The sequence below is a fragment of the Drosophila mauritiana genome, chromosome 2L (assembly GCF_004382145.1).
Source record: "Drosophila mauritiana strain mau12 chromosome 2L, ASM438214v1, whole genome shotgun sequence".
NCBI classification, from domain to species: domain Eukaryota; kingdom Metazoa; phylum Arthropoda; class Insecta; order Diptera; family Drosophilidae; genus Drosophila; species Drosophila mauritiana.
In genome coordinates this window covers 18,358,870-18,383,549 of record NC_046667.1, presented here as the reverse complement: position 1 = coordinate 18,383,549, position 24,680 = coordinate 18,358,870, and the positions used below count along the sequence as shown (strand labels likewise).

Genomic DNA, 24,680 nt, shown 5'->3' with positions numbered 1-24,680 from the left:
GTAAAGTGGCTGGCCAGTCCAAATGCGCACGGTGTTTTTCCCGTGTGTTGAACCTTTTATGGTTATATTCACGGAGGACTGCCTAAGTCCTGGTAGGTGTTTCCAGAAGGACAGACGTTTCTCTTCCTCTAGAGACTTCAGTAAGCCCCGCACTTTGGTGTTACCACCGAAGTAGGCCGCTCCCCGTCAAGGAGACGGTCCTGGAACTGTCTTGCGACATTTCCCGCAGTCAAGGCCTGCGGTATTTTAACATTTTTGGGTCTATTTTTCATTGTTCCTACGAGTTGCAGAGAAATAAGCGGTCCACCCGGGCAGAGATCCGCAGTACCCGGGTAAGGCTAACCAGACCAGGCCCGGACTCTCCGTTAGCGAGAGCTAGTTGTTGTTTCCCGGGCCCCCAGCCTGGCAGACTCTCGGCACGGGTTGAATGACACCTTAGTCCGGGCTGGATATGTGGAAATTTTAAGAGTTTCCAGCTCATGACCTAACTAAGAGCCTGTTTCCAACCGCCCTCACGTGGAGAGTGTAGTTGCACTTCCAGCAGTGTGTCACAATTACGGCGCGTACCACCAGGTGGTTGATCCCCTTGTGATGCCTACTGGCATGGCGGCCATTGAACACATTTAAACCCAGGATGAATAGATTTGTTTTGTAAAAAGAACAAGTGATTTCGTTTTTCTTGAATTATTTGTTTTTATTAAAAAATAAGCAAAACTACGTTTATAACAAGTTGATTTCCATGTCCATGCTCTTTGTAATCTTCCAATTCTAATCTTCAATTTTGCTTGCAATTTTCGCGCGTTACCTTGATACCGTATAGTTACCAATTTAATATCCTTTTTAGTTATAGCTCGACATTGGCCAATTTCAAGGGTGTTGGTGTTCGTATAACTAATCAAATGGGCGTAGATCACGTTGATCTGCGTTTCAAATTTCTCGTGGCTTAAATTCTTTAAATTTCTCTCTCGGCTCGTAGTACACATACACACACAATATATATTAAATTTATTATTGTTTGCTTTGCTCGGCTGCTTAAATATTTTCTCTCTTGGTGTCTCAACTTCTAATTCCGACGAGTTTCGCGTGTGGTTTTAAACTAATTAACAATTTTGTCCGTTGTGTTCGTTCACTTTCTACATCGACCAAAGTGCTGCAACATGCTTCCAATTGATTTTCCCGAATTTAATGGCTTAGAGATCTCTGTAACTATTCCCCTCCTCGGACGCCTGGCCAAGTTCTCCCTGCTGTGTCCTTCGTCTGGCTGAGGCATTAAGAACTATCACGCACTAGAGTTATCATTGGAACGGGACGTGGATGGACCGGCACCCTGATCATCGCCCAGCACGAAAGTGGGACTCTGGCGGGATGTGTGATAGTGGTAGCCCTCTCGATAGCGCTGATTGGGTTTCGACCGTGCGGTTTGTGTGTGACCCAATGCTGGACGCTGATTGTTGAGCTCATTGGGTCGTTTGGCTGGAAAGCAGACATGTTACATCACCCACAATAGAAGCAGCTATGTAGATTCCTTACCAGGTATATAAGGCTTTTGATTATAGGACGATTGTTGTTGTTGGTTATACAGATCCGACGTGGTCGCGTTGCCATTGTGATGATATGGCGCCGCCTGCAGATCGGTGCTACAATTAATGGGACTCATCGGCGTCATCTCGCGATCCTCGATGAACAATTCGCTGGCATCGTCGGGAACCTGGCGGTACTGACTCCACGGCCAGGATGCGATGCCCGACAGAAGAAATGCCTCCAGGGCGCACAGATAGCCAATTATCTATTGGAAAGCGGAAGAAACCAGTGCTGGTTGCTAAGGCTATCTCAATGGGCGTTTCGATCTTACCCCAGTGGCCAGAAGCGTGTCCTTGGAGTGCTTGGATACCCATGTGTATTCAGTCGCATATAGCACCATGTGGACAAGCAGCGTGGAGCTCAAAATAAATATCAAACCAACACTCAGGTACATCCACGTATTCTGCGCGAAAAGATTGCCACATTTTATATGCGCATTACTGCACCACTATCACATTTTGTACCCACCACTTTTGTCCAGTTGAATGGGAACATGAGGGCTATATGCGATATATCCAGAAAGAGCATGAGACACGTGATGAGTAGCGAAAAGAGCGCGCAGAAGACCATCAGCCTCAGGCGTCCGATGAGTGGCAGTAGAAAGAGGCCCACCTGTACGGTGCCCGCGGAGCATTCGCAGGCCAGGCAGGCGGCCGAGGATAACTGGTAGATAGAAGGAGGTAGGTTTCTTGTTAGCATTTATGCCCAGGAGCAGGATGGGTCCACCATCCTTACCACCACCACTTACCACCAATAGTATGCGCACAATCCCTGTAGGCGATTTCAAGTGTTGCGGATCACAGTGGAGGGCGACGCCCCAGGGCAGGGGGGTGTGGCCGCCCCTCTGCTTGTAGTTGGCATGGGAGTCCCAGGAGGTGCAGGTTCCGAGGGGGGATTCCAAGGACAGCGAGTGCGAGTGCGAGTGGGAGAGCTCGCCGGCCCTGCTGCCAGCTATTTCAAAGTCCTGCTCATCGTCCAGCTGACAGCAGACCGGCTCCAGCTCCAGCTCCCGAATCTCGTCCAGCAGCAGTTCTATCTCGTCCGTGCCATATAGATCAGATACAGACGGTATATAACGTTGGGGTTGTTGCATTGCCCGTGGCGGGATGTGTCCCACATCACCGATGGTTGCCCCTCAACTCTCAAAAACTGCGCCCACGTCTTCTTCTATCTTTCTCTCTCTCTCTCTCTCTCTCTCTGTTCCGTTCACTCTCTCTCTTGTCTGTTTTCCTCCCTCCTTTGGTAGCTGCAAAGATATTAATAAGATTTTTATTATTATTTTTAAGAATCCTCAGCTTGTCTTCATTGTTTTCTTAAAATACCCACCCAATCATAGAATTACTTTTTCCAAGCACTTTTTTTCACTTATCAACAAATACGTAGCTCTTGAATAAATTGTATGTAATTATTTCTGGTTTTATAAGATTCCTTTATAATACTCGTCAGTCTTGAAGAAAAAGGGTATACTAGATTCATTGAAAGTATGTAAATGGTGGAAAGGCGACCAACTTATTTTGATCTAGAGATCAGGATTTGACCTCGTATCTCTGTTTTGATATTTTGATATCAGTATTTTTCTTACCAGTTTCCTAAGCCAATAAAATGTATAAATTTCTCCGTCGCATCCCCACCTCCATGCGTAACGGGTATCTGATAGTCTATAAACTCGGCTATAGCGCTCCGCCCTGTTTTTAATTCATCCACATGCGTTGAGAGGCAAAACGAAACAAAATGAGTTTTGAACGCTCCGCTCCATTTGCTATGCTATAGAAATTGATAACTGCCAAGTTGCTGGCCCTCGGCGCTCATTAGATGTCCTGTCCCCTCGGCCCCTCCATCTGACACCACCCCTAGACACCTCCCCACCGCCACCATTTCAACCGCCTGTGCATAACCATAACGGTAATTTGATATGAGTCGTCGACGACTTTGACGTCGCCGTTGCCTGGCTGTCACTCATACGCCATGTGGGCCGCTGTGGAAACGCGGCGCGGGAAATCCCCCTGGGTGCTGCCAGTCTGAATACGCTTTTCCTGGCTGCGGCAGGCGACAAGTTTCCGCGGAAATTTGTTTATGGGAAAATGAGAAGCAATGAGGAGCTTTAGCGAAGCAGAAGGGTAGCCGTATGGTGTGATATGAAAGTAGCAAAAAATGTAAATCACAATGATGTAGGCAATGAATGGGAGGGTTTCTGCACTTGAAATGAATGGAAAAGCTTAGCATGGCAATGGGTAGATGGGCACAGACTTGTAAATAGCAAAACAAATATGTATAAATGCTTTTATTTAAATACTTATTTGTAATTCACATCTGATTCCACGAAATCCCCTTTTGTAAGACTGACTTATCATTCTTTTAATTCCCGTGCAAATATTTCGCTCAACCATTAATCAGACAAATTCCCTGCTGGAGTACCTGGATGGTTTCTGCATTTATTATTTTTAATTGCATCTGATGCGACGCTTCGATAGTCTACGTACCAGATGATGTGGCTGCCAACTGGAAATTAAATTGAATTGGTTTTGTGTGGCCCCCTTTTCCCGATCTCCTCGCTTTTTCATTTTCCCATCTCGACATCAACACTCTGGATTTTCCCTTGCCCTTGGCTGAATGCAATGAAATTTTGAGGAGCATTTTTTGTGCCACTCACACACACACACAGACTATTACTTTGGCAATTAACACAGACATGAGGAATGTGTAAATGTGCAAGCATCATAAAAGCCCAACTCCGTGGAGAATTTCAACAATTTTCAGCTGTCCGGCCGCATTTTCCTTGAGCTGTCATAATCAGGACACAGCTGAAGGTAGCTTATGCTCCTTGTTGTCAGATGTCCTGCTGCTTTCCCCACTGTTTTGTCTGTTGTTTTAGCAGCGCAAGGACTCCGCACAGCAGGACACGAGTAGTGCAGCTGGACAGGAAGAGCCAAGGATGGGGGTCAGAATGGCACACACACAGACACAGGCAAAGGCACAGACATACACATCTGTGAGTAGGACAGGCAATGTAACAATTGGTTCTCTCTCTTTCTGTCCAAATATCCTGCCGTTCTTTTTCTCGCTCTCTCGGGTTTTTGTGAAGTATTTGTTGGTGGCACTGTTCGGGTTGTCCTTGCTCCAGTTTTGGTGGCCCGAACGGCCTCAGCCTCCGGTTTGGGCTTGCAGGCCCTGCCCCACTCCCGCCATCCACCCACCTATCCACGCCCCTATCCACGCTCTTATCTTTGTCTATTATCGGTGCACATAATCTCCCTACGCTGCTGAAGGACCTAATGAGAGTCCTTGTCGGCACATCTCTCTCGCAGAGGACATGCCCTATCTTAACCAATTTGCCCATCGATGGAGAGGCATTAAACTCTTCGCCTGCAGCCCCTCTTTTTCCAGCTTTTATCACACAACCAAACGCATAATTTCACACACAGAAAGAAATTAATTAGACAACTTTACGCAATTAATCAGACACGTTTCAGGCCATACGTGTTTTCCTCTTTTTATCACGCATAATCAAATTGCAAATAATAAATATTGATTTAACACAAACTCGCTGAAATTCAATTAATAAATGGCCATTCGAATTGAATTTGAGCTAGATATGCAATCGGGTTGGATTTAAAACACATTTAAACGTGGCTATGCTTTTATAGGATAGCTTTGCAGTGCTATTGGTATTGGTGTTCATTTAAATGTTTATTTAATGAATAAATATTTAATCTATGCGAAGCTAAATAACCCCATTTAAGGCCCCATTTTCTCAAACTCTGTGCAACTAGATGGGCCTTAAAGCTCCGTACTTGCACCAGAAATGAACGTTTTTGCCAGTGCTTCATCCGAAATCAATTAGGCTGATCTGCATGTAAACTGACTGGGCTTCCTGTTGGGCTCCAACTTTCGCCACCCATTTCAAGCCAAAGTCCGCAGGAAGTGCAAGTGCTGTGTATGCAAATTTATTGTCAATGAAGGGGATTGGAATTGGCGTTGAGACCCGAGTGGAGCCGACTAGGGGGCTCCATGGAAGAGATATAGGGGTGGGCTGCAAGGGTTGGACACTCGACGTGGGCTCGACTGCATTTCTTATTTATGAACGTGCATAGACAATGCTTTGGGTTCTTGTTGCTTTTTGTTTGAGTTGAGTGCCTCCCCAAACACAAAGACACATAATGGCGGACAGGCCGTGTGCAACGTGGTGGCATTCAATGGACCAAACTTGCCGTAAATAACTTTTAATAGAATTTTTAATGGGCTCGCTCGGTCGCCCGATGTCCTTTGGGCCCGCTGTACGGCAATTTGGCTTTAATATAGATTACCATTATGATTTGTCAATGCATTGAAGGCAGTTGAAATGCGGTTGATTTCGTTGTGGTCAGGAGTAAAATAAATAAACTCAAATTTAGTAAATGAAAAGTATTTGCTTAACCAGATAACGATTTAAGCTTCCATAAAGCCCATTTTAATAAATCGTTTAATTTAAAAATAAGCCCGCTTAAATTAGTTAGTATTGGCAATTGGGTACAATAATATCATTTAAACGAAATAAAGAGTCATATGAAGAATAAGAAATACAATTTGCTTTAGGCCAATCGAAAACTTTTTGAATTTTAAACTAGATTCAGCAGAAAGAGATACTACATGCACAATAAATAAAGTGTGTGTGTATATGAAACGTAGCCAGGACATCCAGGAAAACTTATCGGCCATATTGATCTGTAACAATAAAACATGCCATTGGGCAAAAGTCGGACGGTCCTCGAGCCACTTTGAACTGCGTATACACTTTTGCTAAAATTATTGGAATTTTTTCATGCTTTCGTCTTTATTTTTGGTGCAGACAAGTTGACTATCGTCCTCGATTCGTGGCGGCATTCAATGCGGCTGGTAATGCAGGGGAAACTGAGGGAAAAGCGGAAAACTGGGACCTTTTCCTACTTATTATGCCGCCGCATGTTTCTCTATGTTTGCACTTTTGCGGAATTATCGATTACAAATGAATATTTCATCAGGGGAGGGGAGTTGGCTTGGGAAAATGGAGAAATGGAAAAGGTGAGAGGTGAGGTGCCTGGCACCTGTCGCCTGCCGACTTCCGTTTCCGGTTCGCGACACCCTACAGCGACTTTCAATTAAAAGCAACACACTTTTCAGGAAATGCACTTATACTCTTATTGTATCAAAATGATTATAATAACTGGTTAATTATCATTGGCAATGCTGTACTTAATCATAGAATATCCTAGTTTTTCACCTCTCGGATTCATTTGTCAGAAAGGAAGTGAATGGAACATTCTTTCCTATTGCTTTTCCCATTTCCTAGCTGCCTCTTTAAACTGCTGCTTAATGTATGGCCCCACTTCTGTTTTGTGTCGCATAATTACCAATGCCAGGATAATTAAGGCAACGCCAGGCTGGCAGGCCACACAAAAAAGGACAACGAGTCCTGGATGCGGGTCCCGACTCCAGGGATTCCAGTCTGGCATGTGGAGTGGAACGGACGGCAAGTGGGTGGACTTGGGTGGTGGGGTGGCGCAGTGGTGCGAGCACGTGACGAACGGTAATGGCACGCCAAATCACAGGAGAAATGAAATGTTTGCCGGTCGGCAGTGTTCGGAATTCCAAATGCGAGGCGAGGGTTTTCAGGAAGTGGATTTTTTCAGCCGAGTTTCCTTATTCTATTAGGTTCAAAATAGGAAATCCGCCAAATAAATGGTGCATTCAATTGATGTTTAATAGTTATTATATTAAAAGGGCTTTACAGACTCCCATTTCACTTAAATTATTTGTGTTTTATGAGCTTAAACAAAGCACTTGACTCAATTAATGCAGAACCATGGCCAGCTTAATTTTCAATTAGAAGGTGTTCATTGTCGGGAAAGGGATTCCGTTTTCGTGACTACTCATGATCGTCCAAACAAAACTCCTGCATAAACTCCACTTCAGCGGTGTCCCGCTTGCCTCTCATCCACAAAACCTAAGCTGAAAGTGATTAGGGCTCACGCTTCGGGATTACGTAAGCTCCTACAGGGATACTTAACCATCTGCGCCCCACAGCATTTATATATAATTTGTGCGAGTGTGCGTGTGTTTGAGTGTGGGTGTCTGTTGAGCATATCATGTGTTTATGAGATTCCTGAAATGAACAACCCGCCATCCCACTTCGTCACTAAACCATTTTACCTGGGCTTTTCGGGGCGTCCCCTGACACGTGAGCTCCATAAAAAGGCAAGAAGGCCTTGTCATTTCATGGACGTTGCAGCACGCGAGGGGTCTCCAGACCCCGCACCGCCACCTCCCCTGGATTTCAACCCACCCCTCCCGCCGTTTTCACTTTTGTTGGGATTTTCCTAGCCGCTTTTCTCCGCTGCGTAAACACAGCTATTAAATGCGGACTGACCCCAAATGCTGACCGACTCTGCTAGCTATCAACTACAGTTTGCATTCTATAAGGCGGACATTTTAAAATGAGTTTGGGTGGAAAAGGAAAAGGTTACTTAATTTGAACATTATTTATTCATAAAGCTACTACTATGGGAAAATCCTTTTTGATCATCATTATTTTTATTCCATTTAAATATTTCAAATATATACTTTAAGTTTACACCTAAACTCACTTTAACCTTAAGAATTTGTCATAAATAATTGGGGCACATCGATGTATTGAGCGCTTCACAAACGGATGATTTATGGTCAGTATTTAATTATCCCTTGGCCCGTTCCCTTTTGGCCGTAAACGGTCGGTGCAACAACCTCGTTTCGCCGACCTTGAACCAGTTTCATTTTTAAAAATTTCCAGCAAAGCGAAAAGTCAAGGGGGCGCACTGGAAGGTAAAGGATTAGAAGACTTGGCCAACTAAGAACTTTTGCACATATCTCGGCATATTAATAAGGCCCAAAGCGTCTAACGGCCATTTAATTGCAGCCACATACGCACACACAGAAGTCATATGCAAGTGTGGGTGGGATAAGATGAGGTTCTATGACAGCAAACTAAAAATAAACAAATGAGCCAAGCCAGAAACACGGAAAAAACTGAAAGACGAGTTGAGGCTGCTGAAAGGCGCCTGCGTGGAGGGAAAACTGGTGAGAGCGCTGAGATGGAAAAGCAGGCAGAGAGCAGAAGAGAGCGGAAGAGCGAGAGAGCCACCGCAGTTATTGTTGTGGCTGCCAAAGGATTTCAAGGAAGTGAAATAGCTGCAGACTGAGTTTTTCACAGACAAAGTTTCCTATCTGCTTCCTCTTCTCTACCCCCACCCCTCCCAGTTCCCCATCTCTTCTTCTTGCTGGCTTTTCCCTGTTGTCACTTCCTGTGAATCAGTGCGTTTGTGTGAGTGTGAACGTGTGAGATTCAAAACACTCAGTATTTAGAACTGAATATAACAGGTTTTGGGTTTGATATTTACCAAATAAATAGCTGGAAACCAAATGTAATATAAATCAATGCTATTAATTTTGGAAGTATTAAATAGCATTAAATCAAGCTTGAAGATTTGTCGAGCCTAATAAATAATAACTAACTGAGGTTAATTATAGTAATTTCCTTCTACGAGCCAAATTCTGGTAAAGTACCTAGTTATTAATAACTGTTCGCGTTTATTACTCGAGGTAATTAGGTATCAATTATATACATAGGTAAAGCGTATGATTTCTTACTATTATTCGTAAACAGATTTTGTAATAAAATGGGCAGAACGACACTGATGAATGTGCTATATTTAAAAGATTTCTGATTGAAAGCAAGCAATAATACGATTGAAACCCCGTTAGATTTTCGTTAATTTGTATCCAAATTCAAACTTTTCCTGAAGGACTACTAATTCTTGTTGTATTTAGCAGTGAACTTGGTTCAATTGAACCAATTCAGATGGTGAACCTTGCACCAACACACACAGGCTAGCTCGCACACATACACGTCCTCGGATAGTCCGCTCTCATAGTATCCTTTTTCTGCGACTGTGTGTGTGTGTGGCCAAAAGTGTTATATTGACATTTGGCTACATAATGATTTATGCTGCTGCAGGAGCCGAGCGATCCTTGCTCCTTGTAATTCCTGCTGCTATTTTTAGGGGCATGGCCATAATTTATTTTTATGTACAACACGCAGCGCCAGCAACAACAACAGGAAGGAGGCAACTACATCACACGCACACACACACACACACACACTCGAACAGAGATATATTTTTTGTGGGCAAGCGAAGGGCAAACGCTGGAAAGCATGCTACGATTTTTGCGTGGGAGTTGGGTGGCTTATTTGGTGGGCTGACGGGGAGGGGGTGGAGTGTTCGTGTATACAACTAGTTAAATAAATTTACACTTGACCCACCTATTTATTTCCCAGCTGTATGTATTTTTATACTTTTTCTCCTCCGAATGCGCGGCACGTTTCTGCTTGCTTTATTTTTTGGCCAGCAAAATCTTTAGAAAATTGCTTGTGTTCTTATGTGTGCACATCTGTGTGCACGTATGTGATGGTGTTTGTGTGAGTGGGTGGCGGGGGTGGTGGTGATGGTCTTCCTCTTCTGCCAAACTCAATATCAGTTCATTCATGGGCCAAAATCAGCTTTCAGTTTTCCCTTCGACTGTGTGTGTAAGAAACGGGAAGCTGCCATTTTATTTGTGACTTCCAGGTTTTGTTTCTCTGCAAAATTTCAGCTTTATTTTTTTATTTTGAGTTGTACTATTATACTCTTTGTCGTTTTTATTTAACACGCGCAGCAAAACAATTTTCATTTTCACACACTCGCACGAAAATCATTACTCAGTATGCACGGCTTTCCACGGGCTTTTCATTTGCCAACCACCGCGCCCCTTGCCCCTCGCCCAACCATTTGGGCCATGCTGCCTCCGCTGCCGTTTCCACTGCCTTTCAACATTTGCTAAAACACTCACACAGTCGCACGTCGCAGATATTATTGGGGCGGATGGGAGGGGGCGTGGCTGGTCGGGGGGCGTGTGAATGCAAAGCAGCAGAACGAACGTCGAAAGAACGCGACACCAACACAGGAACGAGAGCGGGGAATGTCCGGAAAACCAACGAACCGACAGCGTTGAAAGCCAGCAAACGACTGAGCTCCAGAGCCCCAAATGGAAACTGAGAAAGGAGAGAAAGTAAAGGCCAGAGAGAAAGAGAGAGAGAGCGCCTCAGAGAGAGACTCATCCTTTGCAGAGGCGACAAAAGTTCACGGAACCAGCTCAGAGAGAAACCAATACCGACGCAAAATGATATACAACAATTTATTAACAATTATTTTATCATCAGTTTTTCATGTGTATATCAGCTAATTTAATTTTCTAGTCAATATATTTTTTCATCAGAAATCAGCTTTAATATATTTAATAAAATATTAAATTTAATATGTTTCGAGCATGATGTTAATAATCTTTAAGCATTGGTTTAATTTGTTAATATTTTTATTTTCTGCACACATTTTCTTCAACTAAATCTTATAATACTAATCTAATACTACTTAAATCTTATAATTCGATTTTTAACACAATAGAACTCCCGCTTCGATTTGAAATTCTCCAACATATTGTTTTGATAACGAAACTGATTACGTTTTAATTTTGCATTGCAGTGCAAGTGAATGAGCGACTGCCTTCAATTTGCTGATAAGCCGCTCAATAAAACGAATCTCGCGCGGAGCTTCGTCCCCGGTGATCAGTTGTATTCGAAACTTTGGGAGAATCGAACGTGTGAGCTGCTGGAAAAAAACCAAGCCAGATCGGAGAATCGGAGGTGTACATACTATAGTGCAGCTATAATACGGATTGCTTAGAAGGCAGTTTCTGCAAACTATTAGTCTGGGAAAATGGAAAGGTAGAACTAGGCAGATTTCAAGTGATTAAGTGATTAGTACATGGAAGCAGCTAACAAAGTACTTTCCAGTTTCTGGCAGGAAGTGAAGTCGCTGCTGAAGACCGTCTTCTGCTTTGTGGTGGCTATGATGCTAGTGCCTTTGCTGCTGTTATCATTCCTGTGTAAGTGCCCGACATACATCCCCTGCAGTGATCGATGATCGGCGATCCGCGACACGCGCTGCCCCGCTGATAAGCCGCATAAATCAATAACTTCAAAAGGGGCCGGCCATATAAATAAACGATCCATGGGTTGATTAACCGATTCTCAGTCAGCCAAAGGATCATCCGCCGGTGGAAACCCAAGAACGAAAGATAGTTATAGAGGAGGCAGAGAGAGAGAGAAAGTGAGAAAGTGAGATAGTCTTGGAGAAAGTGCTGCAGATAAGGCTTTTGTTTATAAATAAAACAGATTACCTGTTGCACCTTTGCGGAACCCAGACAAGCGACCGAGCGAACCTTGACCAACTGAATTACTCATAAAAATTTCACCATTGATAAGACCAGTCTTCGCTGCTTGATGATACCCGCTAATCGTCGGGGATGATGTTGTATAGGAAAGTCTAGTGCCTGATTAGGATTATCGGACAATCCATTAAATTCAATTGATTTAATCTCAGGGTATACGATTCTTGGCCGCGCTGACTATCATTCTTCGTTGTTTACTTTTCCGAAATAGGGTATCAAGTATGCGGGAAACAAATTGCTTCCCACTGCTTAAATATATTGTTATTATTTACGTTATTGGCTTCTTTAATGTTATGACTTTGATCGCAGATTTGAGTACAGCGCTAGAGGTGAGAGCTATTAAATTTCGGCACTTCTAATCCCAATCCATATTCGCAGGTGCTCACTTTGGCAACGAACTATCCAACTATGTGCTGAGCATCAAGTACCCGAACCTGACCATCTCAAAGTCCAAGAAGATCCGGACCTTAATCGACACGCCGAAGAATGCGGGCGTATTTCATTTCCTGTTGCAAGTGGAGGGCGACTGTGACTTCGAGCGGATACGGATGGCCTATGCCCAGCATCTGACTGATCTGAGGGACAAGACCGGGATGCTCCGGTTCCCCAAGCTCCGTCAAAAACTCGTCACCTGTTGGGGGCACTATGCTTGGGTGAATGACAGCAGGTGTGCACTTCAACATACCATATACCATGATAAATTCAAGGGCCAAATCTCTTCTTGCAGCGGCTTCAACATCAACAACCACGTCCTGCTCAGCACCCACAAGTACAGAGGTCGTCCGGTTAGCGAATCGAATATTCAGGAGTATGTCAGCGAGCTGGCCACGAAGTACATCCCATCAGATCTCCCCCAGTGGCAGGTGATCGTGATCCCCAACTCGGATAGCACTCAGCCCTACTACATACTCATTAAGCTGCACCACCTGATAATTGCCGAGGAGGAGGATCTGCATGTGAGTGAGATGCTCCTGCTGCAGGATCCACATAAGAAAACCACGATGACCCTAAGCGATGGATTGGATTGGGACAGTTCGAGTCCAAAACTTTCCCGCTTTGTGCGAAAGCCGGAACACATAAGCAGACTCATCAATCACATAATCCATCTTATCATTTGCCGTTGGCAAAAGTTCATCTACGAATTTGAATCTCTTGAAACTCCCGATGGTTCAACGTCCAGTGATCAGGTTGGAAACCTAAGCCAGTTGGTTTCATTGGTCGTAATTGTCCTGGTGAATGTCATTTTGGGCTATATAAGAAGTCGAACTATGCTCAAGAAACTGAAAAAGCGTTCAGTCAGCTACCGCAACGAAGTGGGTCGTTTTCAAACAATGCGATTGCTTCTGAATAGGGAGTTAGACCAAAGAAATCTTAATTGGTCGGTGGCCAGAAATGCGGTCTGTAAGAGCTTGCAGCCAACCAATTTGGTCAAGGCCTTGACACGTTTCCTTTGGCGTCTAAATCTAAATCATGTTTTGCTCTTACCCTACCACATTTACTGTGAGTTTTTGGCTTTCGGTGATGTTCTGATCAAAGGTAAAACTTCCCATACATCCACATATTGCGCCAGACTGCACTTGTACGTACCCCTTCTACTTTACGCCCAATTGGAGTTTTTCAAAATTATCTGGGAGCTTTTCCAGGCCCCACGAAACATTTACGAAGTGCTTTTTGAACAGCCCACAAAGGAGTTAAATATTTTGCATAAAAAATCCTATGCAGGCAGGAAAATAGTCTCCTTTGGCCGATCAATAAATGGCGCCCAACTCAGGACCCGTAATCAGGGTAAATTCAATAGTGATCTCCGAGAATCCGACTTTAGCTTAACTTGCTTGGCAGGAGCTGTTCACGACTACTTTAATACGTTCTCGGGTGACTTGAAAGTCCCCAATTACTTGAACACCACGTGTAGGACCATAGACAAAGGGTATTTCACAGATCGCAGCGGTGATAAATCTGAAAATATTGGGGGTGTTGTCTTTCTGCAATTGCCTCTAAGGCAACCAGACGCAAATCACACCAAAGAACTCCATCAGATTGTTGAACGAATCAGAAAGCAACAGATAATCATATATTTAGCGTCTATTGGACAGACCAAGTACAGCCTTCTCACATCCCTTTTGCCTCACGTAATTACCAAAATATTCATCAACTTTTTCTCATACAACTTTCCAATCACAATCACTGAAATCTACGGAGCGACTGCTGAGTTTCAAGCAGCCTGGGGTCAGAAAGTCCAGGATGTTCTACTTTTCCGGCCACCACAATCGAAGACCTGCCTTTCCTTAAATCTTCATCGCTTTGGGGACAAATACAGACTGGCTGTGATGGCCGATACCCACCTGGCCCCCGATCACACAGTAATCACCAGATCCTTTGAGCAATATATGGAAACCATCACTCTGTAACTTCCTTCCCTCTACTTTTAGACTGGAGGGCAATCTCTATATGCATAATGTATGCGAAATAAAAATTATCAATTATTTATCCAGTATTTAATTATGGTTTTAGCTTGTAGCTTTAAGCTTAAACTTATTCTAGTATTCGGGGTTATACATGACAATGAAAAAATATATTTAGTAAGCCTGATCAATCTACTCTCATCTTGGATTATGGAGAACAACAACAAATGTTGTAAGCACTTTAAGGACCATGGGGCGTCGAATCCACCAGTGAGTCTTTGGAATAAAAAGGTCTAACTTTGATAGTTGCAATACATTTAATGCAGCAATTCAAAGAGCACAAGGAGCTTAAATTAAGGGACCAAAAATACCATTATCGCAAGGAACGAATGAAGTCTACAGAGAATGTGCCTAAGTCCTACAAACATAATTATACGACAAATCAAAATCAGATAAGGCAGGACTATCATTGCGATCATAAAAATCATTCGTGCGAGGATCGTAAGTCTCCTCTTAGCCATGAACACCGTGCTCAATATTCGTTTTCAAAAAAATGTTTCAATGTTAATTATCACCCGGCACAAAATCAGCAGGTAAGCAATTTTCAAGTGATTTGTTTTTTTTTTATATTTCAAATACCCTCAAACCGAAGTGGAAACGCCAGTCGAAGTTTAAGGTGATGATGGAACCGAGTTCAAATTACACACCCAAGCATCCAATTGATCCAGCATATATCCTTAATGATGGAAAAAGGCAGAAACCAGTCATAGAACACAGCTGTGGGGACTACCTCCTCTATAAGAATCTAAACTATGAACCGGACCCATCTAGTAAAAGTGAGCACTGTGGGGTGGAGGGTGGTTGTAATAACATAACCCCACTTCGTTTAAACCACCACCAGAAGCAAAAGAAAGACTCCTTTGACTACCTCAATGCAGCTAAGGCTCATTGCCAGGCTGCTTCCGAACGATTCCAGAATAAGTTCCCTTCATGCAGTAAGTGTTCCTCCTCCAACGAATCCCAATCGAAACCATCCAGCATAACCGTGATCAGTGCGAAAAGCGGAGACGATCTCAGAGCGGCAGTTCGGTCCCAAATAGAAGTCCAAGAGGCCTTGAATGCGTTTACACTTGAAGTGAAGGATAAAAGGGAGGAAGTACAATCCGAAGAGAAACGCAGTAACAAGCCTAAAAAGAGCAGAAAAATTACGTCTCATACGCAAGCCGAGAAAGTGGATTCCACTGCCGAAAAAGCCCAATCAGGTACCCCAAGGGTAGACGATTTAGAACTCGTGGATCTAAGTGACAGTCCTATTGATGTCGCTATTAGCAAGGTGGATGCTAGTGACAGTCCTAGTGATGCCGCTATTAGGAAAGTGGATGTAATTTACAGTCCTAGTTATGCAGACATTAACAAAGTAATTGACCCGGTTATCAGGAACGTTCAGCGCATGTATCTAAACACTCTGAAAGACGAAATGTCCCTTATCGAGTATCTAGTTACGGTCCCGGAATTAATTAAAAAAGCTTATAAGCGTCCACTCGCTGAAAAAGAGCAACAAATAACAAGGGAGTGTTAAAAGCACATTTGAATTCTATTTATTCAATGTTTATATATTTTAATCACTACAATTTTATAAAAGGCAGTAACAAAATAAAACCCATGGGCATTACAAAATGTACACTTTTAAATATCGCGCCAAATAGAACTCGCCTAAAGATGGCGCAATTACACGTTACAATCGATGTTACGATATATCCATCTATTCTTTCATTCACAAGTGTCGCTGCGCGGGTTGCCGCTAGATGGCGCCTAACAGAACACTGTTTATTGACTAGTGTTCACAAACGCTCCACATCTGAAGACTAGAGTTGAAAAACGACAGTGCGAGACGGCTTCTAGAACAAAAAAAAACTATTCGCGAATCGCTGAAAACGCCGCTGCGGAAATTCTGCCAGTCGAATGAAAATCGCGTGGAAGAGGGCGCGGGTGAATTGCAAACGGAGCGTAAGATAAAAGACACGGCTAGCTGAGAGGCGTCACGTAGACGGCCGACTGATCGATATTCAATACAGGCGTAGGGCAACACACGCACACACACCCATACGCGCGTGTGTGTGCCACTGCACACACAAACACATGGAGAACACTCGAGGTGGCGAAAATAATGTAGAATTGGCCAACGGCGGCAAGGAATGCACGGAAAATGCACGAAACCCGGAGAAGAAGCCACTGGAAGGAGCAGTCAGTGCATCTATGCAGCGGGAGATGCCTGAAAAGGGCGTAAACAACGCGTCGGCAGTGGAAAGCAACAACGCAAATGCCCGCGGAAATGCCAGTCCAACAACTACAAGCACACAGCGAGAATCTACAACAACAACTACGCCAGTGGAACCAGCAGCAGCAGCAACAACTACAAACGGCAACACTTTACACACACAGCAGCAACAACTGCAGTCAGGCGATGGCAACGCAAATAACCCAACAACAAATGCACGTACAATGCTAGCTGCAGCTGAAGAGGGACAGGCAGTAGCATCGTCGGTGGCAACAACAACTGCAGGGGCACCCACAGCCGCAACAACAACCGCCTTGGCAGACACAACAAAAACAAGCACAAGCACGGACGAGAAGACAGGTAAAGTAAAGCGAAATTCGCCGAACACGAATCCAATGTCAACTAATGTGATTTGCACACCCACCCACTCGCCAACGCCGCCCACAGAAGAGCGCAACCACAAAAGGAAGAAGAGAGACAGGGAGCGGGATGAAGACAAGAATCGGCGCAGCAGCAACCACAGCAGCAGCAAGGATCGGGACAAGGAGCGGGATAGGGAGCGGGAGCGCGACAGGAATCGCGAGAGCAGCTCCAAATCCTCCAAGGAGACCGACCACAAGTCTAGCTCATCGCGCAGCAAGGAGAAGAAGTATCATCGCAGTGATAGGGACCGCGAACGGGAGAAGGAGCGGAATCGGGAGAAGGTGAGCCCAGGAACGGTTTCGAAAGTGCAGAAAGCTTACGAAAATGTGTGCAAAAGAATAGCTCTTGATTTGATGTAAGCTCTGATCCATTTCCAGAACATACAACTCTTTAAAAAGTAAATTTCAACAGTGAAACTAACGAACAAAAGAATCGTCAGGGTCTTACCACCCATTTACTACAAATGAACGCTGATTGCAAGACACGTGATCTTGAATACAGCGAGTCATAATTTTTAGAACCTTTTATATTTGATGCGCTACATGTTTGTAGTATATTTTCACAGCTTACATAGTGCTATGCAAACCGTAGCAGCCTCTACAAGATTGCACAGCTGTCCATCATAGTAGAAATAACGAAGCACTACAAATTTATATTTTCCAGATTCCTTCCTCGTCGTCAAGCTCATCCTCGCACTCCAATCGAAGGAGAAGTTCCGACAGCAGCCGGAGCAGTCAGAACAGCTCCTCCAAGTCGAAGGATCAAGGGGCAGAGCCTGTTTTACCTCAGGCGGTGGTTACTGCTCTCGAGAAGCAGATTAAGGTAGAGGAGGTCATCAAAAAAGAACCAGTAGAAACCAAACTAGAAGTGGAAGCAGAACCAGCACCAGTACTTAGTAACCTCATTAAAACTGAAGCGGAAATCAAAACGGAATCGACGGAGAAGCCAAACAAACCTCTAGTAAATGGCGAGGCGATAGCGAAAACCCGAGATGAGGTTTCCAGACAGCTAAATTTCGGAGACCAGGTCTCCAATTCCAAGTTAATGCCTTCGCCGGCACCGAAAACCAGTTCGGGAGCGAACTCCACGGCCAGCAATCATTCCTCCAGCCAAAGTAGCAGCAGCCGCAAATCCTACTTATCGTCTTCGTCCTCTTCATCCTCCAGCAACCATCACAAGAGTTCCTCTTCGTCATCTTCTCGCCACTCCTCATCTTCATCTCGGGAGTGCTCCAAGTGCTACAAGCGCTCCAAGATTCGGCGAACCAGCGTGGGCGTCCAGTGCTTACAGCATGCACCAGCAACTGGACCCTGGCAAACCGTTCAGAGCCTGCCGCCTAGGCCGAACCGAAAAGCACCGGCTGGCTTGGAGAACCTAAAGTACGGCTGCTACTTCCAGGTGGAGCAGTATCCAAATGGCGGGGCCTCCATTGTTCACCTGTACCAACATGAAATCGACGCATTGTCGCCAGAGGAAATGGAGGAGCTGGTGGATGAGTTCTTTGAGGTGTGCTTTGCCGAGGATGAGCAAGGGTATGCCCACCATGTGATGGGTATCGTCCACGATGCTGCGAGGTATTTGCCCGATCTACTCGAGCACATGGCCGAGAACTACTCAACGCTGACGGTAAAGGCGGGAGTTCTCGGACGAAACTCCGATATCGAGACCTGTACAATGTCGCAATACAACGAGCAGGTAAATCCACATATGGGGAGTGCTAGCAAGAAAAATGTTAGAAATTTTGTTTGTTTCTCACCTTTAGGTGGTTCGCAACTATTGCCAAGGAACCTTTCGATATGGACCACTGCATCAGATCAGTCTGGTAGGCAAAGTGCATGAAGAGGTGGGCGGATACTTTCCAGACCTTTTGGGTCGTATTGAAATGAATCCATTTTTACGAAAGGTAAGCTTACTAACTTAACTTAACTAACATAAAAACTTGACTAATCTAACTCTCTTATCTTAGACCATGCCTTGGGCTTGTAATTCTATACTCCAAACCGATCCTCGTCAGTCGAATGATGGCCCCATTCTCTGGATCCGTGCTGGGGAGCAGTTGGTCCCCACAGCAGAGTTAAATAGCAAGACCCCACTCAAAAGGCAAAGGTAAGTCGCATTTGGAGCAATTTTCTTAAAAGCCATTAATTAACTGACACAATTCACATGCAGGACTCGTATTAATGAATTGAGGAACCTTCAATATTTGCCCCGTTTGTCGGAGGCACGGGAGACGATGATCGAGGATCGGACCAAGGCGCATGCGGATCACGTAGGCCATGGCCACGAACGCATCACCACCGCAGCAGTTGGTGAGCTGCCGCCTCTCATTGAAAAGCTGCTCTGAAATCGACTAATCGGCGTTATGTTTCTATTATCTGTCCTACAGGCATACTGAAAGCTGTACACTGTGGTCAAACTTACTCGCAGAACCGCATCACCAAAGACGTGGTCGCTTTTGCCGCCCAGGACTTTAACACAATGGTGGAAATGCTGCAGCTGGATCTGCACGAGCCGCCAATCTCACAGTGCGTACAGTGGATCGAGGACGCCAAACTTAACCAGCTGCGCCGCGAGGGCGTCCGTTACGCTCGTATTCAGCTGTGCGACAATGACATATACTTCTTACCCCGCAACATAATCCACCAGTTTCGCACAGTGACGGCGGTAACGAGCGTAGGTAAGGGGTCGAATGCAACTTTTCTATTCTTAATCGTTCTATTAACCTAAAATTTTCTACTCTGAAGCTTGGCACCTGCGACTTAGACAGTATTATCCCGGCCAGGAGGTGATTAACGAGAAGAACAACCCTGTGCTAGCCGAAACACCTCACTACAAGGAAAAGCAAACGATCCTGCCAAACCCAATTAGCCACGACGAATGCGGCAAAAAAACGCCATCAAAGCGTGCACACGATGGCAGGACCAAGAAGAAACTTATCGACCTCGATGGCAAGGAGCGTCGATCTAGTGAGAGCAGTATAGACGAGCACCTAGCTGCAGGAAGTTCCTCGCCTAGCCAAAATCAGGAAACCAACAGCAACAGCAGCAGTCAGAGCGGTGCAAGTGGGGTTAGCACACCCAAAAAGAAGACCAGCAAGGAGGACTCCAAGATAGATATGCGGAAAATGGTTCTGGAGCACAAATATAAGCTGACCAAAGCAGCGGTAGCTGAAACTCCTGAGAAGGAGAAACTCAAAAAGGATAAGGACAAGGAAAAGTCTAGGGAGAAGGATAGAGATAAGGTAAAGGAGCGAAGCAAAGAAAAGGAGAAGGAAAAAGAAAAGAAAAACGAAACTCCAAAAAAACATGCAACGCCAGCAAAGAGCTCTTCGAGTGAGCCCTCGCCCGCCAAAATTCCCAGATTAAATAATGACACAGCTCCTGCAACTGCTCCTCCACTGAAATCTACACCCTCATCTGCGCCACCTACTTGCACTCTTCCTGTAGCTGCGCCGCCTATCCTGTCAGGACTGCCACCGCCACTCGTGCCTCAGACGCCTTTCATTCATCGTCTAAATCAAAAGGAGCCCGAGATCAAGATCGAAGTAAAGATTGTTTCCGACAGTAAAAGTGATATCAGTACCTCCAATCCAGCTGTGTCAACAACAGCGCCACCACCGCCGCCACCTCCGGATCCGGTTGAAGATGTGGGTAACGAGCTAATTGTGGAGAGCACACCCCAATTGATTGTTGATCACGAAGAGGAGGTCTCTGAAGTGTGTTCCGAGGAGATTGTGGAAATGGATATACCGATACCCAAAGAACCAGTCCCAGCTGCTGCTTTTACATCATTGCCTAATACTCCGTCTCCACTTATTAGTGCTCACCCCACTCTGGCAACTGCGTCCATACCAAAATCTTTTATCCATCCACCAGTACCAATTGTAGCTGCACCACCTCCCCCGCCACCCAGTCAAATTGTGAAAGTGGTACTCCCAGGCTCTTTGACGCCTCTAACCAGAATGTCAGTGGTTTTGCCACCCTTGCCGCCATTGCCACCTTCACGGACATCTGCACCGCCACCGCCGCCGCCTCCTCCGAGCAGCAAAAGCAGTGCTATCACAATGCCCATATCAGCCACAGTTTCCCCGTTAAAACCCACCTACAAAACCATTAATTTGCCCTCCCACAAGATCATCATCGCAGGCTCCACGGCGGGAAATCGAGTCTCGATGGCGAAGGGCACGTCGAAGAGACCTGATTTGTTGGGATCCATCATAGCCAGCATGGACAAGCCAGCGGGGAGTGGCCCCAATAGCAACTCCTCATCATCGACATCCTCGGCAACAACGAACAGTTCGCTCTCCTCTTACGCCGGTTCCAACAATAGCTTTTGAAACTGGGAGAAGAAATGGACGGAGGGCGAGAGTAGAGGCTCCTATTTGGACTTTATGTGAAACTATATATTTTGTAAATTTAAAAGCACTCGGTATTTCGTTTAACGGATTTCGAGTAGCTGAATCCTTTAAAGGAAGATCTCAACTCTGAAAGGGATTTCAATACTTACTGAAGGTTGGCCATACAATTACATATTTTTTTAGTGGTGCGCCAAACTTCCGTATATCATGTTGTACATTCTGCATGAGTGTCGCTATTATACCATTTTTTTTTTTAAATTGTTATTCCTTGTTCTGCGATATTGAGCAGCCACAGTTTTTTTGCTAACTGAGTGAAATCTCATCCAGTACCCAGAGATCTTCCTTGTATATAGCCAAAAGCTTATATGTAGTCCTAAACTTCACATACAAACACCCTTATATTTGATAACGAAACATAGATTTATAAGCTGAATATGCGGCACTTGATAGAAAAGTAGTTTTTTAATTTATTTACACCACCAACCACACCGAAAGCACTTTTTAGATACAACAATTGAAAGTTTTTTAATGCAGGCTGGTACACTGAGCTGTTATAGTGTGTATTTTTAAAGGCATGCACCTATTGGCCAGAGACACTCGTTCTCCTTATAACAATACATTTAAAGGTCCCAGTTTGATTTCCTTCTCAACAACTTTTTTGAAAAGTGTTTTAAAAGTGCGTAGAACAATACACACATTGATAATTACTATATATATATATATACCATATATATCTTTAGGACTAAGCCAGCTTACACGTTGAAGAAACAATAAAGATTCGGATCGTACAAAATTAAAAATGCTTTTGATTAAATTAATTTGTCTGTCAAGCCCAAATGAAAAAGAATTCAAACTTTCGGTTACGAAAATAACAGTTTAATTTCTACAGAAATAATACAAAAGTCGTATAAAAAGCGTATATATGGATATATTCATATAACTAGGTTTAACAGATCCAAATCCACCAAGATGTTGCATTGCACAAGAAGTGGAGCCTATAGTTTGGAGCGCAGCTCCTCGATCCTGCCTTGGGCGGATCGCTGCAGGTCCATCAGTTTCATGGCAAAGCCCATGTTGCCCTGGATCTTGATCTTGCCCTGGAAAAAGGCCTTCTGCGGTGGCAGCTTTCCTGTTAGCAGCTCAAAGACATCATCGTCGCTAATGATAAAGGTAACGTCACATTTTTCTGCAACAGAAAAGCGAACACTTAGTATCTATCAGTATTTGGCTTTATAAAGAAAAATGTGCTCACGTGTCCCATTGAAGACGATCTTTCCCTTGCCCTGCTTGGCATCAATTACCCAGAAACCGGTCTGTCCATTGGGTCCGTTGTTGACTTTAAAGCCGTAAATGGCGCGCACCTTTTCGATCAGATTGTCCTTATCCTCCTGCATGGCCTGCTCCAATAGTTTCAGCAGGGGTGCAACCTTAAAGCCATCCTCACTGGTAGCGGCCTTGCCCGCAGCGGTCAGATTGCGAACCACGCTGTTGGCAGCTGGGAAACCCAGACGATACAAAGCAACCACAACAGCACCACCCAGTCCCAGATTGTGCTGCAGAGCCAATTGAGCATTGGGCACCTGGCGCTTCTCAGCCAGTCCACGGAGCTGCCAGCAGAGCTCAGCACATTGAGCCAAACCCGTGGCACCCAGAGGATGGCCCTTCGAGATCAGACCACCACTTGGGTTGACCACGAACTTGCCACCATAGGTGTTGTCTCCAGCGTCGATGAACTCGCCGGCCTTGCCCTCTCCACACAGTCCAAGTGCCTCATACGTGACCAACTCGTTGGCCGAGAAGCAATCGTGCAGTTCCACCACCTGGACATCCAGGGGCTTGTACCCACTCTTGGCGAACAGACGCTGGGTGGCCAGACGGGTCATATCGGTTCCAGCAATCTTCATCAGGCTCTTGTCGGCAAAGGTTGACGCTGGGTCGCTGGCCATCTCCATGCCCACAATCTCCACAGCTTGCTTTTCCAATCCGTGGCGACGCACGAAGGCCTCGGAGGCGAGAATGGCAGCTCCAGATCCATCGGAAGTGGGACAGCACTGCAGCTTGGTCAGTACTCCCTCCACAACCTGGGGCGACTTCATAATCTGCTCCAGGGTGTATTCATCGCGGAACTGCGAGTAGCTAAGCGGATGAAATATGGCCGAAGATTAGATAAGGCATTACTGCAATGATTATAGTTAACTCTTACGGATTATTGACGGAGTGCTTGTGGTTCTTCCAAGCGATCTTGCCGAAATGCTCGGGCTTAGTGCCATACTTCTTCATGTGCTCCTTGCCGGCATTGCCGAAGATCTGGGCGGCCATTGGACCAGCTCCGATCTCGGTCAGCTCACCCATCTCGGTGATGTGGCGCTCCATGGGATTGGCGCGATCAAAGTACTATTAGATGGGAAAATAATGGATTAGTAATCGGTTTTTTAAGGAATGCAATCTTGTACCTTGGAGGACAGGGATCCACGCTCCATCTTTTCGAATCCCAAAGCCAGGACGCAATCTGCGTTTCCGCTCTCCACGATCTGCTTGGCCAAATACAGGGCACTGGACCCCGTGGAGCAGTTGTTGTTGACGTTATAGACCGGAATGCCGGTCATTCCGACCTCGTAGATGGCCCGCTGTCCGCAGGTGGAGTCTCCATAAACGTAGCCGGCAACCGCCTGCTGCACTTCCTCGTACTTGATGCCCGCATCCTGGAGAGCTTTTGTGATGGCCTCCCTGGCGAAATCCGGGTAGCACACATCAGCGCGGCGACCGGGCTTCTCGAACTGCAAAGGGAACACGAAAACAGGGTTTTTGTTACCAGATTCTCAGAGATTGACATGGGCAGCCCAGAGTAATAAAATTCTAATCGTGCCACTTCAGGGGGCAAAGGATCGATTCTGATAGTCGTTGTTATAATAATTATATTTATGATAATAGCATGGGGCCAAAAGCATTCGAGAGCAGATTAGCGTACGAAGTGCACCACAGTTCAAAGTCCGGCAATCGCTTAAGATTGCTCAATATTAAAGCTAATTGCAAGTTACCAAAGCTGCTCTTTGAATTCTTTGTCTTGGTTTTGTTTATGTTTATCCTCTCAGATTGCTAATTCGTGGAACACAAACCTTGGTCATGCCCACACCGACAACGTACACACGTGTCTTCGACATTTTGCAGCTGCAGGATCGCGAGTAAAACAGGTAATACCGCAACTAGTGCTCGAGAGCAATTAACTAAATGTTAATATGAAAGGCGATTGTTGGCGATATTAGGAGGCTTAAGCCTTTATACGACTGAACCTATCGGGCTATCGATACCGCTTTCCACAGGGTGA

The 24,680-nt window shown here is 45.1% G+C and overlaps 5 protein-coding genes across 6 annotated transcripts; 3 read left to right on the top strand and 2 right to left on the bottom strand.

The window, feature by feature from the left end:
* Window positions 1-720: 720 nt before the first annotated feature.
* On the bottom strand, window positions 721-10,626 carry LOC117150567. The gene is made up of 6 exons (XM_033317518.1): window positions 9,893-10,626; window positions 2,330-2,827; window positions 2,050-2,244; window positions 1,853-1,984; window positions 1,531-1,786; window positions 721-1,473 (listed from the first exon to the last, which is right to left on the bottom strand). Exons 2-6 carry the CDS (start codon window positions 2,672-2,674, stop codon window positions 1,280-1,282), a joined length of 1,122 nt encoding a protein of 373 aa, XP_033173409.1. The 5' UTR covers window positions 2,675-2,827; window positions 9,893-10,626; the 3' UTR covers window positions 721-1,279.
* A 618-nt stretch (window positions 10,627-11,244) lies between these two features.
* On the top strand, window positions 11,245-14,389 carry LOC117135253. The gene is made up of 4 exons (XM_033295399.1): window positions 11,245-11,389; window positions 11,459-11,550; window positions 12,274-12,562; window positions 12,623-14,389. The coding sequence occupies exons 1-4, from the start codon at window positions 11,382-11,384 to the stop codon at window positions 14,301-14,303; spliced, it is 2,070 nt and encodes a 689-aa protein (XP_033151290.1). The 5' UTR covers window positions 11,245-11,381; the 3' UTR covers window positions 14,304-14,389.
* Window positions 14,390-14,484: 95 nt separating this feature from the next.
* LOC117135255 lies at window positions 14,485-16,026 on the top strand. Its single transcript, XM_033295401.1, has 3 exons — window positions 14,485-14,567; window positions 14,624-14,890; window positions 14,950-16,026. Exons 1-3 carry the CDS (start codon window positions 14,508-14,510, stop codon window positions 15,874-15,876), a joined length of 1,254 nt encoding a protein of 417 aa, XP_033151292.1. The 5' UTR covers window positions 14,485-14,507; the 3' UTR covers window positions 15,877-16,026.
* A 113-nt stretch (window positions 16,027-16,139) lies between these two features.
* Window positions 16,140-22,153, top strand: LOC117135252. Of its 2 annotated transcripts, XM_033295398.1 has the most exons (8): window positions 16,142-16,935; window positions 17,023-17,279; window positions 17,662-18,693; window positions 18,761-18,901; window positions 18,965-19,104; window positions 19,168-19,307; window positions 19,385-19,675; window positions 19,743-22,152. In XM_033295398.1, the coding sequence occupies exons 1-8, from the start codon at window positions 16,437-16,439 to the stop codon at window positions 21,332-21,334; spliced, it is 4,092 nt and encodes a 1,363-aa protein (XP_033151289.1). In that variant the 5' UTR covers window positions 16,142-16,436; the 3' UTR covers window positions 21,335-22,152. The 2 variants fall into 2 exon arrangements, with proteins under 2 accessions (XP_033151288.1, XP_033151289.1); XM_033295397.1 differs by having other exon boundaries at window positions 16,140-17,279; window positions 19,743-22,153.
* A 108-nt stretch (window positions 22,154-22,261) lies between these two features.
* On the bottom strand, window positions 22,262-24,636 carry LOC117135254 (non-specific lipid-transfer protein). Its single transcript, XM_033295400.1, has 5 exons — window positions 24,472-24,636; window positions 23,809-24,132; window positions 23,559-23,749; window positions 22,608-23,491; window positions 22,262-22,541 (listed from the first exon to the last, which is right to left on the bottom strand). The coding sequence occupies exons 1-5, from the start codon at window positions 24,514-24,516 to the stop codon at window positions 22,351-22,353; spliced, it is 1,635 nt and encodes a 544-aa protein (XP_033151291.1). The 5' UTR covers window positions 24,517-24,636; the 3' UTR covers window positions 22,262-22,350.
* Window positions 24,637-24,680: the final 44 nt, after the last annotated feature.